The sequence below is a fragment of the Bombus pascuorum genome, unplaced genomic scaffold (genome assembly GCF_905332965.1).
Source record: "Bombus pascuorum unplaced genomic scaffold, iyBomPasc1.1, whole genome shotgun sequence".
In the NCBI taxonomy this organism is placed as follows: domain Eukaryota; kingdom Metazoa; phylum Arthropoda; class Insecta; order Hymenoptera; family Apidae; genus Bombus; species Bombus pascuorum.
The window spans coordinates 1,154,670-1,171,439 of record NW_026869739.1 but is presented as its reverse complement, the minus strand read 5'-3'; the positions used below and the strand labels follow the sequence as shown (position 1 = coordinate 1,171,439).

General features: G+C 31.2%; 3 protein-coding genes across 3 annotated transcripts; 1 reads left to right on the top strand and 2 right to left on the bottom strand.

The window, feature by feature from the left end:
- Positions 1-2,651: 2,651 nt before the first annotated feature.
- LOC132915738 (protein Wnt-7b-like) lies at positions 2,652-4,215 on the bottom strand. The gene is given in 4 exon segments (XM_060975553.1): positions 2,652-2,803; positions 2,934-3,243; positions 3,993-4,007; positions 4,009-4,215. Coding segments are annotated over 4 exon segments (684 nt in total).
- Positions 4,216-6,176: 1,961 nt separating this feature from the next.
- On the bottom strand, positions 6,177-7,222 carry LOC132915740 (cytochrome b-like). The gene is given in 2 exon segments (XM_060975554.1): positions 6,177-7,003; positions 7,005-7,222. Coding segments are annotated over 2 exon segments (822 nt in total). The 5' UTR covers positions 7,212-7,222; the 3' UTR covers positions 6,177-6,388.
- Positions 7,223-13,077: 5,855 nt separating this feature from the next.
- Positions 13,078-14,554, top strand: LOC132915737 (uncharacterized). Its single transcript, XM_060975552.1, has 2 exons — positions 13,078-13,114; positions 13,402-14,554. The coding sequence occupies exon 2, from the start codon at positions 13,577-13,579 to the stop codon at positions 14,552-14,554; it is 978 nt and encodes a 325-aa protein (XP_060831535.1). The 5' UTR covers positions 13,078-13,114; positions 13,402-13,576.
- Positions 14,555-16,770: the final 2,216 nt, after the last annotated feature.

The window sequence follows — 16,770 nt, the reverse complement described above, 5'->3', positions numbered from 1 at the left end:
AAACTTGACAGAAATTGTAATCTATTATATGATAAATGGATATTATTATAGGATATGGAATTGAAGAGATAAAGTAAATTTAGAATCTATCTTTTAAATAGAAGTATAAAAGTTATTTACTATAAAGTACAGTACAACTTATGTGTGATGAGCTTTTTATACACAACATCTAAGATATTAATAACTGTTTGAAGATTTAAGACTATTATATACATGTATATTTTATAAAATGTTTTATTTTAAAATGTAATATGTAGGAAATTTTAAATAGTTGATAGCAGTTAAAGAAAAGTCGTACATACAATATGTCATTAAATTATTTTTCTCAGAAAAAGTAGTTAATGAAATATATTGTAACAGAATTAAAGTGTGAAAATATTAGTTACAAAAATGTCCGAAATATCACGGTTTCATAAAGTAGTTTCCAAGTCGAATTATCGGTCAGGATATTCTTCGTGTTCCTTATCCTCTGTGAGAGCCTCGATAATTGCATTTGCTTGCAAAGTAGAGAACAAATGAAGATAATGGCGTGTTCGAGGGCGGGTTATCGCCCTTGGCACTCTTCCCATCAGATGGTATACAAGGAGACGATGCAGGCCAACCTGCGTAGTGTATTCACCACACGGGCAAGTATACTCCACCACAACGTAATCTGGTGGTAGATTTCCCGGAATTAATGGTATGGTGTGCAAGTCGTTAAATCCTAGTCGACATTCCGCCATCGTTTCGTTATAAGGCACAACCTGGAAAAATAAAATAGACAAAAAAAATTTACGAATTGTTTGAAAAATCAGTGGAAGAAACGATTGAAAGGAAATGAAATATTTACTGCTCCAAGTGTGACGAAGATGTATAAGGACGCTTCCAATCGTGAAGAACTTTCGAACTCGAAGTACTTCTAAACGTGAAGAATTTTCAAAATTGCAGAAGCGATGCGCTTCCAAACGTGAAGAACTTTTAAACGTGCTGCTCGATATTCGAAATGGAAATGATACCCTCGAGCTAGGTGCCGAGTTTATATAGTCGTCAGTGGGTTCCATGTGTCCGTACATGTATTAGGACTTTTGAGGGGCCCCCTAATTAGCGGACTAGGTAAAACCCAAGTAACTGTTTATTTGTTTGCTGTATGAAATATTGTTTACGGGACATACGAATTGTCGGAAATTACGAAGAGATGGAGAAAATGCGATTCTAATTTATTATTAGTCATCGAGAAGGAAGCGAATATATTGCTTTTTTTAATTTACGCTTTTCAATAAATAATAATTTATGTGTTACTTCTATATGGGTTATATGGTTATCATCACTGTGTTATTGGAGCAATAATCGTCAAGGGCGGTAGTTTATGTTTTGTCTATTCATTCGTGAGAGTCCGCTAATATTATAATTATGAATTATTCGAAGTAGATATATCGCTTAAATATATTCGAACTAATAATATACTTTATATAGAATTGTATACTGAAACATTGAACGATACATCTACCATCGCTTTATTATTTCTTATGCATTAAATTCACAGTGGTCGTATTAAGTATATAGTAAGTACAGCAGAGAAGTATTTGATCGATATAGTTGTCGCTTGAGCTATTCCGAAGATTACATTGTAAATATCGTTTGGCTTCGAATATATTTTCTTATTAAGGGACAGCATTTTGTCGTTGGTATTTGGCGGAGGATAACGATTAGTCACTAATTAATCGTGAACTCCTTCTAGGCAGATTCAGGGAGAGGACAAGAGGTAGCTGTATAATTCAAAAGCATTAATAGTTCCCGTTTTCCGTCTGTTTGAAAGAATGATTCATTGTCAGTAGATATAAAGAGCATATTATTTGATTTTTATTACGAACGTACATTAATACAAGTTTGGCTTATAGAACTAAGTTGTAGAAAATAACGGCAGTAATTGTTCAATGCGAGTTTCGAAAATTAAATTTCAATTTCGATGTTCTTGGATTTATTAATTATTTAAATTTCTAACAATTAATTTTAATATGAAATAAACTAGATATTGATCCTCTTATATTGCGTAAGATATTTTTATTCCTTCTTATTTCAACCGTGTTATTATTTTCAACATATTATTTCAATTTTCAGCGTGTATAGTTGAATAAGCTGTTGGACAAATAATCGAAGTTATCTTAATTATTCTCATATAATTAATATTATCAAATGGGCTCATACAGTTTCCTTTATAACGTTTTATGTCGTTCCAAAACGGGTAACTCAAGCTCTTCGAATTTCACAAAGCTATCCCTTATTAAACGTACGACAGTTCGCCATTCAGCTTTCGCATTTTATCACTAGTTATCACGAATATACAGACTGAATATCGTCTCTACAATTACATACTGTCGACTATCACATTAAATAACGAGAGCTGTAGAAAAATTGAATTTGATCGCGTATCTATCGTCGTCTTAAGCATACAAGTCGATTAAATTAAGCAGAAAAAGGAACGCTTTGTCGATTATCGTTATTATGCTCGTTAACTTTACAGGAACAGCATGTTGAGGTCGATGTTGAATAATTTCTGACGAAATGTAACAAAGTTCCCGGATATTATCGATGTAGAGAAACTCTTGTCGCCATTTGTTACGTCTATTACATATATTTACATGGTTAAAATCGCCAATACGTTCGAAATACGTTTATTTGCATTTGTACTCTTCGGTACGCTCTGTTCGCGTTTCACAATGCACGCGGCAGCATCAGAGAAATTTGCATTTGCATTGCCACATTCTCGTGAATTGATGCGTATTGTAGCCGTGACCACAGCACATTAGATCGCATCCGTCCATACCTGAAACATTAATCGCTTTAACGATCATCTAAATTTAAGATATTGCATCACTACGAAGCTTCTCGTTAAATAGCCTGCGATAAAAAGATAGAACGTCGAATATCACATATGACATATTACGGTACGTCACCTGTGCTAGTACGATCGCAATATCTACCTTGGATTCCTAGACTATCTTGCGCTAAATCTGGTTCACAGTAATCAGGCGAGGGTTGTAAAAATATATGGTCGCTTCTCTTTGGAAACTTTTTTGTCCCACAACCCCCGCGCAACTTTGTCCTCTTGAATACCAAATGTAGCCTCCTTGGTTTCGTCGTTTTCTTTGCGGTTTTTCGGTCGTGTCGAGTCTTTCCAACGTCGTTTGGTTTCCCCTGAGTTTTCGCGTCGTTCCCCAAGATCGGCACTATTTCAGTCAACGTTGAATGCAACGTATCTATACTCTACGAGAACAGCAAGAAACGATAAAATTATTACTCGTGAAAATAGTTTACCAATTATTATGTCACACTCGAACATTTATTTTCACGCGCTTCGTAAGATTCATAAGAAGTTGCATCATTATAGTTTCTAAAATAGATCAGTACTTGTTTGCCAAAATACGCAGATAGTCGGATTAGAATCCCTTTCTATCTATTATGACGTTATACCTGTTATGATATTTTTATGTTTACTATCGTTTTTAAAAACACGTTTACAATTTGTACCTCTATAAATAAAAATTCACAAATATTTCCAGTCTTACTATTTTTCAAACATAATTTCGGATTTTAAACAATTTCGCCGTAAGAATATGCTACAGATACTAACCGAACGTACGTATAAGAAGATTCAATTTGTATCTGTAAGAGTCGTTGTGCCATTTAATTTCCGATATCGATATCAAATATTAAAAAACGTAAATTATCATTGAAAGCATAACATTATTTCCATAGCCGCTAATAAGTTACTAACTACGTAAAAGAATGTTAACCTATCCTTAACGAATCGCTTTCTATATTCTCGCAGAAAATTTGTATTTTTGCACTTGCATTATACGCACTAACCGCGTATTGATTCCATATATTCACGCAACATAGTGGAAAATAGGCTTATTATATGTAGCGATGTAATCGGTTGGCGTTGCAATCGTCTATAGAATATGATCATACGTTACGTCCTGGCAACGTCGACCCACTTTTACAGAAAATACTTGCATCGTAGGGGGGTGGTGGTTGGGTAATCGCTATTACGGATCTGGCTCTGTAATACTTTTTCATAAGTGCATCACCGATCTGACGAAAACTGGGCAAGGTTCGCCAGCAGGTAATCATGGTCCAAGAACCGGACACGCTGTGACATTTGCACTCTGTTTGCAGCAGAGCTTTAACTATCTGCAGTGAAACAATACTCACGCAATTCAGCATCTCACCCATGCCATTTATAGCAATATAATTTCAAATTTCTATCTTTCGTACTACGTTAACGATCGATTATACATCGAATGCGATCGACGCGTACTTTTTAAGTTACGTTCCTACGAGATCGCAAAACAATTATGCTATCGTTCGCTATTTTAGAGCTTGGCTAACTATTCTTCACGAGCATACGATTTTAACATGCGTATCGTAAAGAAATATCCATTTTCCGAAGTCGACAATCGGGAAAAGCACGTACTTCTGTGATTCGTTCTGTGATACGTTGTTTGTTACATTTATCATTTTCATATCGTAATTCTATCATTCTTGTGCTGCATCTGCCGTAGGAGATCTGCATCGATCGTAGTCTGTGGTAGCTGCAGTTCCAACGATATCCTACGACAGGGTTGAAACGCTCCATCTTTATAATATAAACTGCTATATTCAACTATTACATTCTGAATCGTTACCGACGAACTACGATTTTGTAAAAATTGCGAAACTCCTCTCTTACGATTGGAACACGTTTGCACCAGGTTCGAACTGTTCGATGCACACGTGCCTCCGTCTCTACGCTCATTGTGTGTCCGACGATCGACGCGTATGCTCAGAAAACTGGTTTACATTTCGAATTATCGGGATACGGTGAGGGGCGGGTTCAGGAATGGGTTGAAAAAAGTCGTCTGGAAGATAAAATATGATAAATATCGCGGCGAGGCGATCGACGTTAAGAATAAATCGTTAGCAGGCGCGCGTCTGTACAGGCGTGCACAGATCGTACGTGCACGCAGAAGGCAACCACGCGATATATGTGAGTTTTTATTCCGCCTCGATAATAAAACCCATCGAGGAAAGCGAAAACTCCGCAAACTTTCCCCAATTATGCCTGGTCATTTACGCGTTCTACCCACGGCACAGAATTCCATTTCTTTCCCGCAAACTTTAATTTGAACCTTACCACCTCGGCCCGTTTACGAATATACGTTTTATTCTCAAATTCCTAGATACTAATCTATCTAATTCGTTAAAATTCAACGACTAGATCAATATTTTAGTTAACGAACGAATCTTTAAAGCAATAAAGAAGTTTCAGTTTCGTTTATTTTCAAAAGGTCCAAGGGTCAAACAATTGTATCTTCGTACAAAGAATTTCGTATTATGAAACAATTGTCCCGTTATAGAAGACGGTCCGCATAAATACCAAGTACAAAGTAGTTGGGTTATTTCCGTTCCTTAATCCTTATGTATCCCCTTTTTCTTATTCCAAATATTGTCCAAAGTAGTTAATTTACGGTACAAAAAATCATTAGGGACTCTAATTATAGTACGGATTGCAGAAGAAAATACGAACATTAAACCTGGCATAACCCTAAGTCATTAGAACACATTTCCTACCTGGTTCGTATAGAATTTACATAGGTTGCCAACTTCAAAGGTATCGACATGCGGGCAGTTCGTTTGCTGAAACGTATTAATCATACGGCATCTTTCTTTATTAAAAATTTCAAAATCTAGGTTAATAATTACAATTCTTTCGATTGTATGATATTTTCGAATAGCAAGAGAGATACACAAGCTATCGAAAAATATATATAAATGCAATTTTTAGACAATTAAAAAATTCAAGACAACGAACGAAGATTCGCGTACGAAATCGTCTATTGACGTTTATCTTTCAAGTTATAAATATAAAATTTAATTTTACACCAAATATCTATGCACGACCAATTGACATTTTTCTACACGAACATCTTTCATTTTCACTCTCGATATTTAAAATCGTACTCTATATATTTTCGATAATAAATATCGTATAACGAACGTATATCCACATTTTTCTACAGCCTGTGTATAATATTGCAAATATTATTTTTTAAATAAAATCTCTCAGATAAAATTAATATAAAATGAATTAATTAATTAAATTAAAAAAATATATAAAAGTAAAACTTATATTTAAATTTATATATGGATATTCAATTATTTGACCCCCTAATCAAGTTAATACAATTAAAATATTAATAAATCATCAATATATAATTTTATTAATAAAGTAACATTTATTACTTTTTATATTATTTAAATTAATTATTGGAATTAAATATAAAATAAAAATTAAAAGGAATAATATAATTACTCCTCCTAATTTATTAGGGATTGTTCGTAAAATTGAATATGCAAATAAGAAATATCATTCTGGTTTAATATGAATTGGAGTAATTATAGGGTTTGCTATTTTAAAATTATCCGGATCTCCTAATATATAAGGAAATTGAAGTTTAATAATTATAAATATTGAAAATGTAAAAATAATTGTAATTAAATCTTTAATTGAAAAATAAGGATGAAAAATAATTTTATAAATATTTATTTTTGAATGAATAGGATTTGAAGAACCTGTAATATGTAAAATTATTAAATGAATAAAAACTAATAAAAGAATAATAAATGGCAAAATAAAATGAAATCAATAAAACCGATTTAATGTATCATTATTAATAGAAAATCCCCCTCAAGTTCATTCAACTGTAAATTAACCAATATAAGGTAATACTGAAATTAAATTTGTAATTACTATAGCTCCCCAAAAAGATATTTGTCCTCATGGAAGAACATATCCAAAAAATGCCGTTACTTTTGATAAAAATAAAATTGTTACTCCAATAACTCAAACTTGGAATAATTTAAATGAATAATAAAATATATTTCGCGCAATATGTAAATATATAATAAAAAAATAAAATAAAGCTCCATTTATGTGAATTAATCGAATAAATCAACCTGAATTTATATCTTTTATAATATTAGGAAATTCTATAAAATGCAATATTGATATTTGGACAATAATGTATAGAAAGGAATAATCCTGAAATAATTTGAATTATTAAAAATATTCCTAAAATTGATCCAAAATTTCATAAATAATTAATATTAATTGGTGTTGGTAAATTAACAAATAATATTGGTAAATTTAATATATTAATTGTATAAATTGTTGGTATTATTTTTTTCATTTTTTTCTTCGAAGATTTTTACATTTAACTAAACAAATCTTTGGTATAATAAATAATATTATTACTAAAAAATAATAAATATAAATAAAATAGAAAAATTAGGTTTTATATAAAATTTAATTGTTGTTTTATTGGAATTATTATGTAAATAATAAAAAATAAATTTAAAAATATTAAATTTTAATAATTTTTTTTGGTATATTATTAATTAAATAAATAAAATAAGAGAATAAAATTAATAAACCTCTAATAAAAATAATTAATAAAATAAATAAATTTATTGAAATATATTGTTTTAAAATTAGGATATTAATTGTTATAAAAATTATATGAAAAATTAAATAAATTAATTGTTTTAAGGGTGAAATAAAAATATTACATATAAATAATTTATTGTTATTATTAAATGTATATAAAAAATTATAAATGAAATAATATCAAGAACTATTAAAGTATTCATTACGAATTTAAAATTCAAGAACTAGTTATAAAAAAAAAATAATTTGGGGAATTATTGATATTTAAGAAAATAAATTTTTTTGAAATCTTAGTTATATTAATAAAATTAAATTTTTAATTTACAAAATTAATGTTTTACTTAAACTACATAACAGAAATTAATTTTAGAATTTTTAATTAATAACTTAATTATTTTTATTTTATATATTATAATATATTATTTTTATCATTTTTTAAATGGTATAAAATTTTAATTGGTATAGGATTTTTAATTAGTAAAATTTTATTTTATATAATTATAATTCATTATAATAGATGAATTTTTTTAATTTATTTAATTTATTCAGTTTGTGAAGGTGTTTTGGGATTATCATTAATAGTAAGAAAGAATTATGAATATGGTCATCAAAAAATTAATTTTTTAAATTTATACTAAAATTTTATAATATGAATGAAATTTTTATATTTTTAATTTCAATTTTTTTTTATTAGTTTTTTTATTTTGAGTAATTTAATATTTTTAATAAGATTTATGTTTTTAATAAATATAAGATGAATTAAATGAACTTTTATTTTTAGAAATATAGGAATTAATAATTACTCTAATTATTTAATTATAATAATATTTTGAATTTTTGGATTAATTTTTTTAAATTTAAAAGAATTTAAAATAAACTGTTTAACAATAAATTTAAATTTAATTTTATTAATAATAATAAATTTTATATCCATAGATTTATTAATTTTTTATTTTTTATATGAATCTAGGTTATTATTAATTTTTTTTATAATTATAGAATGAAGATAGACTGAAGATCGAGTAATATCTTCTTTTTATTTAACATATTATACTTTAATTTTTTCTTTACCAATATTATATTTAATTTTAAAAATTTTAAATTTAGAAGGTATAATAACTTTTTTTTAGAATTAATAGATTTGATATAGATAGATTTAATTATATTTATATATTAATATCTTATTTAGTTAAAATTCCAATATATTTATTTCATGGATGATTAACAAAAGCTCACGTTGAAGCTTCATTTTTTAGATCTATAATTTTAGCTACTATTATATTAAAATTAGGAAGATATGGAATATTACGTTTAATTTTTATATTTAAATCTATATTAAAAAATATTTTAATTTTCTTAATATTAATTAATCTTTTTGGTATATTAGTTTTAAGAATTTTATGTTTCATTCAATTTGATATAAAATTAATTATTGCTTTACCTTCTGTTATTCATATAGGAATCATATTAATAGGATTATTAATAGAAAGAAAATTAGGGATTTTAGGAAGTTTATTAATAATGATTTCTCATGTATTAGTATCCTCTGGATTATTTTATTTAGTTAATCTAATTTATATTCAAACTAATAGACGTTTAATTTTTATTAATAAAGGTATAATAGATTTAATACCATCAATATCAATAATATGATTTTTAATATGTATTTATAATTCTGGAGCTCCTATTTCTTTAAATATAGTTAGAGAAATTTTTTTACTTAGAAGATTAATTTATTGATGTAAATATTTATTTGTACTTTTAATTTTTTATTGTTTATTTAGATTTATTTATTCAATTTATTTATTTAGATTTATTCAATATGGAAAAATTTTTTATTTAACAATAAATATTTATAATTGTTTATTATTAAATTATTTAATTTTAATTTTACATTTATTACCTTTATTATTATGTTATAATAAACCCCGATAAAAATAAGATTAGGTCGGAAGTGACTCTAAAGAGCACGGTTAAGCACTAAGCATGGTACAAAGGAAAGAACCGAAATTAATAATATGTATGTACTGATTCATACAGCTATTGCGTAATGACGAAAACTAGAAGGGAAAGTCATTTTATAATATTCATATTTTGATATCTTGTAAAATCGAATTTTGACTTTATTGGTGACGTGGTTACCATGCAGGGAAGATTCGAAGGGGCAGATTTCTACGATAGCGTTTCAATCCTCGAACATCGTACATCATGCTTCGTGTTTTACATTGTAATAAAAAAAGTAAAATTGTATAGTAAGGGGAAGCTTCGATATGAAACAAGTTTTAATGTAATTTTATAACCCAATTTTTAGATCTAAACCACGCTTTCAACGGACAACAAGAGTTTTAATGTTTCAATCAAATTCCAAGCAACGTAGGGTCGACGCTTGTAACCTAAAGTATTGATTATAGAACAGAAAGATCATATGACTACAGTGGCGATGTGGATATAGTCCGAAGTGTGCTGTTTTGCAGCCAAGTTTCAGGACAAAAATAACAACATAAACAAGAGCACACAAAAGCTCCGCCTCCCGGCGGCTTAAATCCAAAAAACTCAACACAAGAATGAAAAACACCAAAAATTGTAAAAACTCCGATACATAATATAGCATGGCTACGTCGTACCGTCGCGTATCGGTACCTTTGCCTAACACACCTTATTTTAATTCATTGTTTAAGTGAATTCCTTCAATGTATTAAAAACAAATCTTGGCATAAATAAACACTTAAAAAAAAAGCGATGTGGATATAGTAAACGGCTACAAATCTGAAAGGCCCGTGTTCAAATCCTAATTTTCCTAATTTACACAATTGCAACCGATTGGCTTCTTCCGGGGATGGAGGGGAAGACCTAGCACCGACCAAAACAAAAGGGATGCCGTCACAGGTCAAAGTGGGGTAGAGATGTGCCATTCAACAACAAATAACCTCATCGACATCATTGTCATTACAGTAGACCAAAATGTGATATAATGTGGCTGTGAACTTCACAAGCATCAAAGATTAGGAAATAGACCAAAACAGTTACTAACAAATTTATAACCCCAATCTAATGTAGTGTAAGTTATGCTAACAAAACTAACGCCACCCCCCCGGAAAACAGCATTCATAATTAAAGAGTGGAATATCGATGTCCGCAAAATAATGCTGACGTGTGGTCGGGTTCTCCAGGAAGTACAAAAGAAAGAAGGACGTGCAATTAAGGATCATTGCGACTAGGATGTGAGCACTGTCTTCTGGGTGGAATGGCTGTATACTATGCACCAAGGGCCCGTATTTTTCCTTCCTTAGCAATCAAAGCGGCGGCAGTACGTACTCCCTGCAGTCGCTAGTTTTGCCTCAGTTCCTATAAATCTTCTTTTTTCTACTATAATTTAACTTTGTTAGTGATTGAAAAATAAGATTAGGTCGGAATTTTGATATCTTGCAAAATCAAATTTTGACTTTATTGGTTAATTAATATTAATTAATATTAATAAGCAGGAAAGACTAGAAAGGGCACATTACTACGACCGCGTTTTAATCCTTGAATATCATAAGGCATGCTTTTTTTTATCTTATAATAAAAAAAAAAATTGCGTAATAAAGAGAAGCTGCGATACAAAACAAGTTTTAATTCACTTACATCATTGAATTTTAGATCTAAATCACGCTTTCAACGGACAACAGGAGTTTTAATGTTTCAACGTAATTCCAAGCAAAGTAGGGTCGATACTTGTATCCTTAAGTATGAGTTCTCAAATAATAATATCATATGACTACGGTGACGATGTGGATATACACACAAAAGGTAGACTACCGAAGCGACTTGTTTTGCGGCCAAGTTTCAGGACAAATGTAACAACATAAACAAGAACACACAAAAACTCCGCTCCCCAGCAGCTTAAATCCAAAAACAACCAACACAAGAACGAAAACTCAAAAAATTGTAAAAACCACGACACTCAATACAGTATGGCCACGTCGTACTGTCGCGTATCGGTATCTTTGCCTAACACGCCTTATTCTAATTCATAGTTTATGTGAATTCTACAATGTATTTAAAAAAAACAAATCATGGCATAAATAAACACTATTAAAAAAAACAAGCGATGTGGATATAGTGTACGTCTACAAACCCAAAGGTCTCGTGTTCAAATCCTAGTCGTAATTTTCCCAGTTTACACGATAATTACAGATGAGCCTCGTCCGCGTTGGAGGGCAAGACCACCTAAGACCGACCAAAACAAAGCAGCCGTCAGCGTTCAAAGTCGGTCAAAGGTGTGCCCCCAATAGCTCATCAAAACCAAGTGTGATAAAAATATTTCATAAGGCAATGGATTGTTGTGTAGATTTTAATACAAATATTAAAAGTGAGCATAATGACAAAGTAGTAACAAGAATGATTTACTATGCCCTGAATGATCCAGAGGATGAGAAACCATTAATAGTTGCCCACTTCCATGGCAATTTGCCGGGCCTCTTCAGCTTCTAACCTCTTCTTTCTTCGAGCGCAATGTCCATTGAAACTTACACCTAGGCCCGATATTCTCTAATCGTAAAGCAAAAAATAACTTATTAAATAACAAAATAACAAAGAATTAAATAAATTAATTTAATTAATTAAAAAATAATAAAACGCAAGCTTACCAACTCACTCATTGCACGCTTTTCACACATAACTTGCTTGTTTGGTACACTATTTCTACAATTATATTTATTTTCCATTTTCCTGAAATCGACTGACGAAGTCTAGCGACCATTGCGTTAAACGCGGTTAAAGATACATAAATCTTAATTTTAATTACGAAAATTGATAATCAGAAGTGTATGTATATCTTTCAAAAAGTGCATTGTATGTATTGCATATATCGTATGTGTAATGGTAGGTAACGATTTGGTACTATCATTCTAATTTGATGATAAGATTAATAATATTACTATCTACAATTTGTTATACTTAATAGCAGATCTGGTTATTATTACAGTTCTTGATTGAACTAATATTTGTAAATGTCTTTTTTACTATTTAATATTATATAGTCAAAATGACGTAATTCCACATCCTAGCCACACACACACAATGCCGAAAATACGTTGTGCACAATACGTTAACGCATCGTCAATCGCTGAAAAATTATTATAAATTTATGAACTATGATCGTGCCCATTGCCTATTTTACACCCAAAGTAACACCTGGCCATGTGAATGAGCTGCTGGCAATGAACACGGAAAAGGTTGAACCTGAAAATCCTCAGCTAAAAAATGATCAGTGTATTCCACGTATATACTTTGTATTTACTGTAGATTTAATGAATTATTAATAATTTTAGAAAGAAAAAGCTTGGAAATGAACAAGAAATTTATTTTATAACTGATTCTGAATTTAATATTAATGTAAATAATCTCAGATTATCTCTTCATCAAAGCATATTTTAAAAAGTATAGAAGCAGAGTTCAAAACCTGTTGCTTTAATTCAGAAATTTATCTGTCGCGAAGTTTCTTCTTGCACATAACACTTTGTTAGGAAGATGATTCAGTTACACTGTACATGTGAATGTGTGTGTAAGCGTCTAAGGGCGTCCAGGCCTTAGTTGAGACAAAGGACGATAGGCAGTCGTTAAGAAGCATCTGGAAGAGTCGGTTGACAACAAGCGAGCGTACGAGTAGGTTTACGTGGTCTTCAGAGTGTAAGATATGTGTATAACTGTTGTGTGTAAAATAAAGTGAATTATTTGAATTTTCGAATCCCTCCTATATATTTACATGGTAGCAGAGCGTGGTTCTTCGAAGAAACGTTCAAAGGAAAAAAGAAAAATATACTTCGAGCACGTAGGAACGCTTGAGTAAGTGATAAGGAATCAATTAAAATGGAGAGATCGGAAATCACGATACCTACATTCGATGGTGAGGATTATAATATGTGGAAACAAAGAATCACGCTGTTTCTGAGGTATAAAGAATGCGAGATTATTATAACTAGAGTGAAGACCGTAACAGATAATGAAGATTGGGACAAAAAGGATCTGAAGGCAATAAATATAATTTACAGTGCCATCACAAATAGACAATTGGAATATATCAGGGAAGAAAAAACGGCATATGAAATAGTGAAAAGGTTCGACGAAATGTACTTGAAAGAGTCGACGGCACTACAGATCGTATGCACAAGGAGATTGGAAACGATAAGACTTGAGGACTATAGTAATTCAGCATCGTTCTTTAGCGACTTCGAAAAATTAATAAATGAATTAAAGGGTGCGGGCGCACAAGTAAGTGAGAAGGAAAAGCTAAATTACATGCTGAATACGTTACCCGAAGAATATAGCTACATAGCGGACATAATAGATGCATTGAAAGAAGAAAATCAAACGGTAGCATATGTGAAAAATAAAATCGAAATAGCAGAGAAGAAAAGAAAACCCAATCGAGGAGGAATGCAAACCAACGCCTTTTCTGCAAAAAGGGAAGGATGCTTCAGATGCGGAAGAGAAGGACACTTTGCGAGAGAGTGTCAAAATGGCGTCCAAGGGGGAAGCAGTAACAGCTATTGGCGTGGGTCAACACGTGGTCGCAGCAGAGGAAAAGGAAACAGAAGCAACACGAGCAGGGGACGTCGTCAATCAACAGCCGGCATGAGCGAGCATGGCAACTCAGGAGCAGACGCATGGATAGCAACAGCGCTCACAGCACACAGCAGAGAGACGAATAAGATAAGTGAGAACGAAATAGTGTGGCTATTAAATAGCGGTTGTACCGATCACATAATTAATAATGAAAGTTATTTTGAGAAATGTAGTGACCTTAAGGAACCAGTAAATATATATTTATGCGATGATAGACCGGTAAAAGCAATGAAAGTTGGAAACGTTATAAGCTACTTTGAAGCATTTGGAAAACAAAATGAAATAAATATGACTAAAGTATTTTACGCGAAGGGAATGTCCGCAAATTTGATCAGTTTAGGTAAATTAGCAGTCAATAAGAATAAGGTTCTTACAGAAGGAAATATTACAAAAGTAATAAATAAGAACAATAAACTCACAGCTGTAGCGTTCAAAAAGAATGGGATATATAGAATGAAAAGTATATTGAAAGTATATTAAAAGGGAAGGACTTAGTAAACAGTGCCGAACGTAGTGGTATGAGTAATAAGGAAAGATGGCATAGGATGCTAGGGCACGTAAATTTTAAATACTTAAGTATTTTTGGTAAAGAGCAGCTAGTGACAGGCATACCGAACAAATTTGAAAAGGAATTCTTGAAATGTAAGGTGTGTATAGAAAGTAAAATGCGTAATTTATCTTTTAAAAATAATCCATCTAAGGCTAAGGAAATAATGGAGATTATTCATACGGACGTGTGTGGTCCCTTTAAGACTACCGGATTCAATGGAGAAAAATATTTTATTTCATTTATCGATGATTATAGCAAAGTAGCGAGAATTTATTGTATAAAATCAAAAGATGAGGTCTTTGATTCTCTCGTACAGTTTGTAAATGAAGCCGAGAATTTAACGGGCAAGAGGTTAAAAATATTAAGATGCGATAATGGTAAAGAATATTTAAATAATCGAATTTATAAATTTGCTAGGGATAAAGGTATCAGAATAAATAATTGCCCAATATACGTACATGAATTAAACGGGACAGCGGAAAGATATAATAGAACGGTAATGGACATGGCGCGTTGCTTGTTAGCTGAAGCGAAAGTACATAAAAGGTACTGGCCGGAAATAGTATGTACAGCGGCATACCTGAAAAATCGAATACCAGCTAATACTATGCAGAGAAAGACAGCTTTTGAAATCTTTTTCGAGAAAAAACCAAGTGTTGAAAATTTACGTCTATATGGAAGTAAAGTTTTTGTAAGAAGGCCAAAACAAAAAAGAGTTTCTAAATGGGACAAGAAGGCAGACATGGGAATTCTGTTAGGATATAGTGAAGTAGGATACAGAGTTTTATTAGGTGGGAAAATAACAATAGCTAGACATGTAGAGATCATAGAGACAGACACTAAATGTATCGGTTTTGAAGAGAATTCATTAGATGCAGATAGCGATGACAGCAAAGATAATTATTTATGGGACGGCATGAATAAGGAAGAGTCAGAAAGTAGGGAAGATGAAAATGATAACAGTTCTGAAAGTTTAAGCATCCCTAGGAGATGTACGCGTAATAAGAGAACACCAGTAAGGTATCCAGAAAAGGAAAACACTAGTGAGATTCATGCAATTTATTGTAGAGTAGATATCCCTCGTACATTTGAGGAGACGACTTGTCGCGAAAATAGTGAAGATTGGAAACAGGCTATGGATAAGGAAATAGAATGTCTCTATAAAAACAAAACTTGGAAATTGGTAGAAAAGGTAAAGGGCAAAGAAGTATTAGGTGCAAAATGGGTTTATACGAGAAAATCAGATGACAGACATAAGGCTAGATTAGTGATAAGAGGATTTCAACAAAGAAACGTAGCCGATATTGTTGTAAAAATGGATTAATCATTGAGCAAATGTACGTAGAAACTGCCTTTTTAAATGGTGAAGTAACTTCGGAGGTATATGTAAATCAACCAAAGGGATATGCAGACGGAACGAATAGAGTTTGTAAATTATCGAAAGCGCTTTATGGGTTAAAAGAAAGTCCGAGGGACTGGCATGAGTGTTTTGATAGGCATGTGACGAGATTAGGATTTAAGAAGAATAACGTAGAGTTGTGCTTATATACTCACGGAAAGGGAGAAGATGTTGTTTATTTGTTGATATATGTAGACGATGTGCTAATTTGTAGCAAAAACAAAAGTGTAAAAGGATTATTAACTGATAAATTTGAAATGAAAGACTTAGGTGAAGTAAAAGAATACCTTGGAATAAATATAGAGTATGATTATTCAAAAAATGAAATGAGTATAAGCCAAAAGAAATACATTGAATCATTAGCGAACAAATATAAATTACAAAATAGCAAATTGTACTGTACACCAATGGAGAGTAACTTAAAAATTGAAACAGCTGAGATAAATAGAGAGGACATTGGATACAAGAATTTAATTGGCGCATTGTTGTATATTAGTGTAAATACCAAACCCGAAATAAGTTATAGTGTGAATTATCTGAGTAGATTTCAAGATTGTTGTAACGAGACACGTTTTAAATATTCGTTGCGAATATTGAAATATTTGTACCGGACTAGAGATTTAAGGTTAAATTATAAAAGAAACGAGAAGTGTGAAACGATAGATTGTTACGCAGACGCTGATTGGGCAGGAGATCATTTAGATAGGAAATCGACTTCTGGATATGTAATTAGATTGTATGGAAATG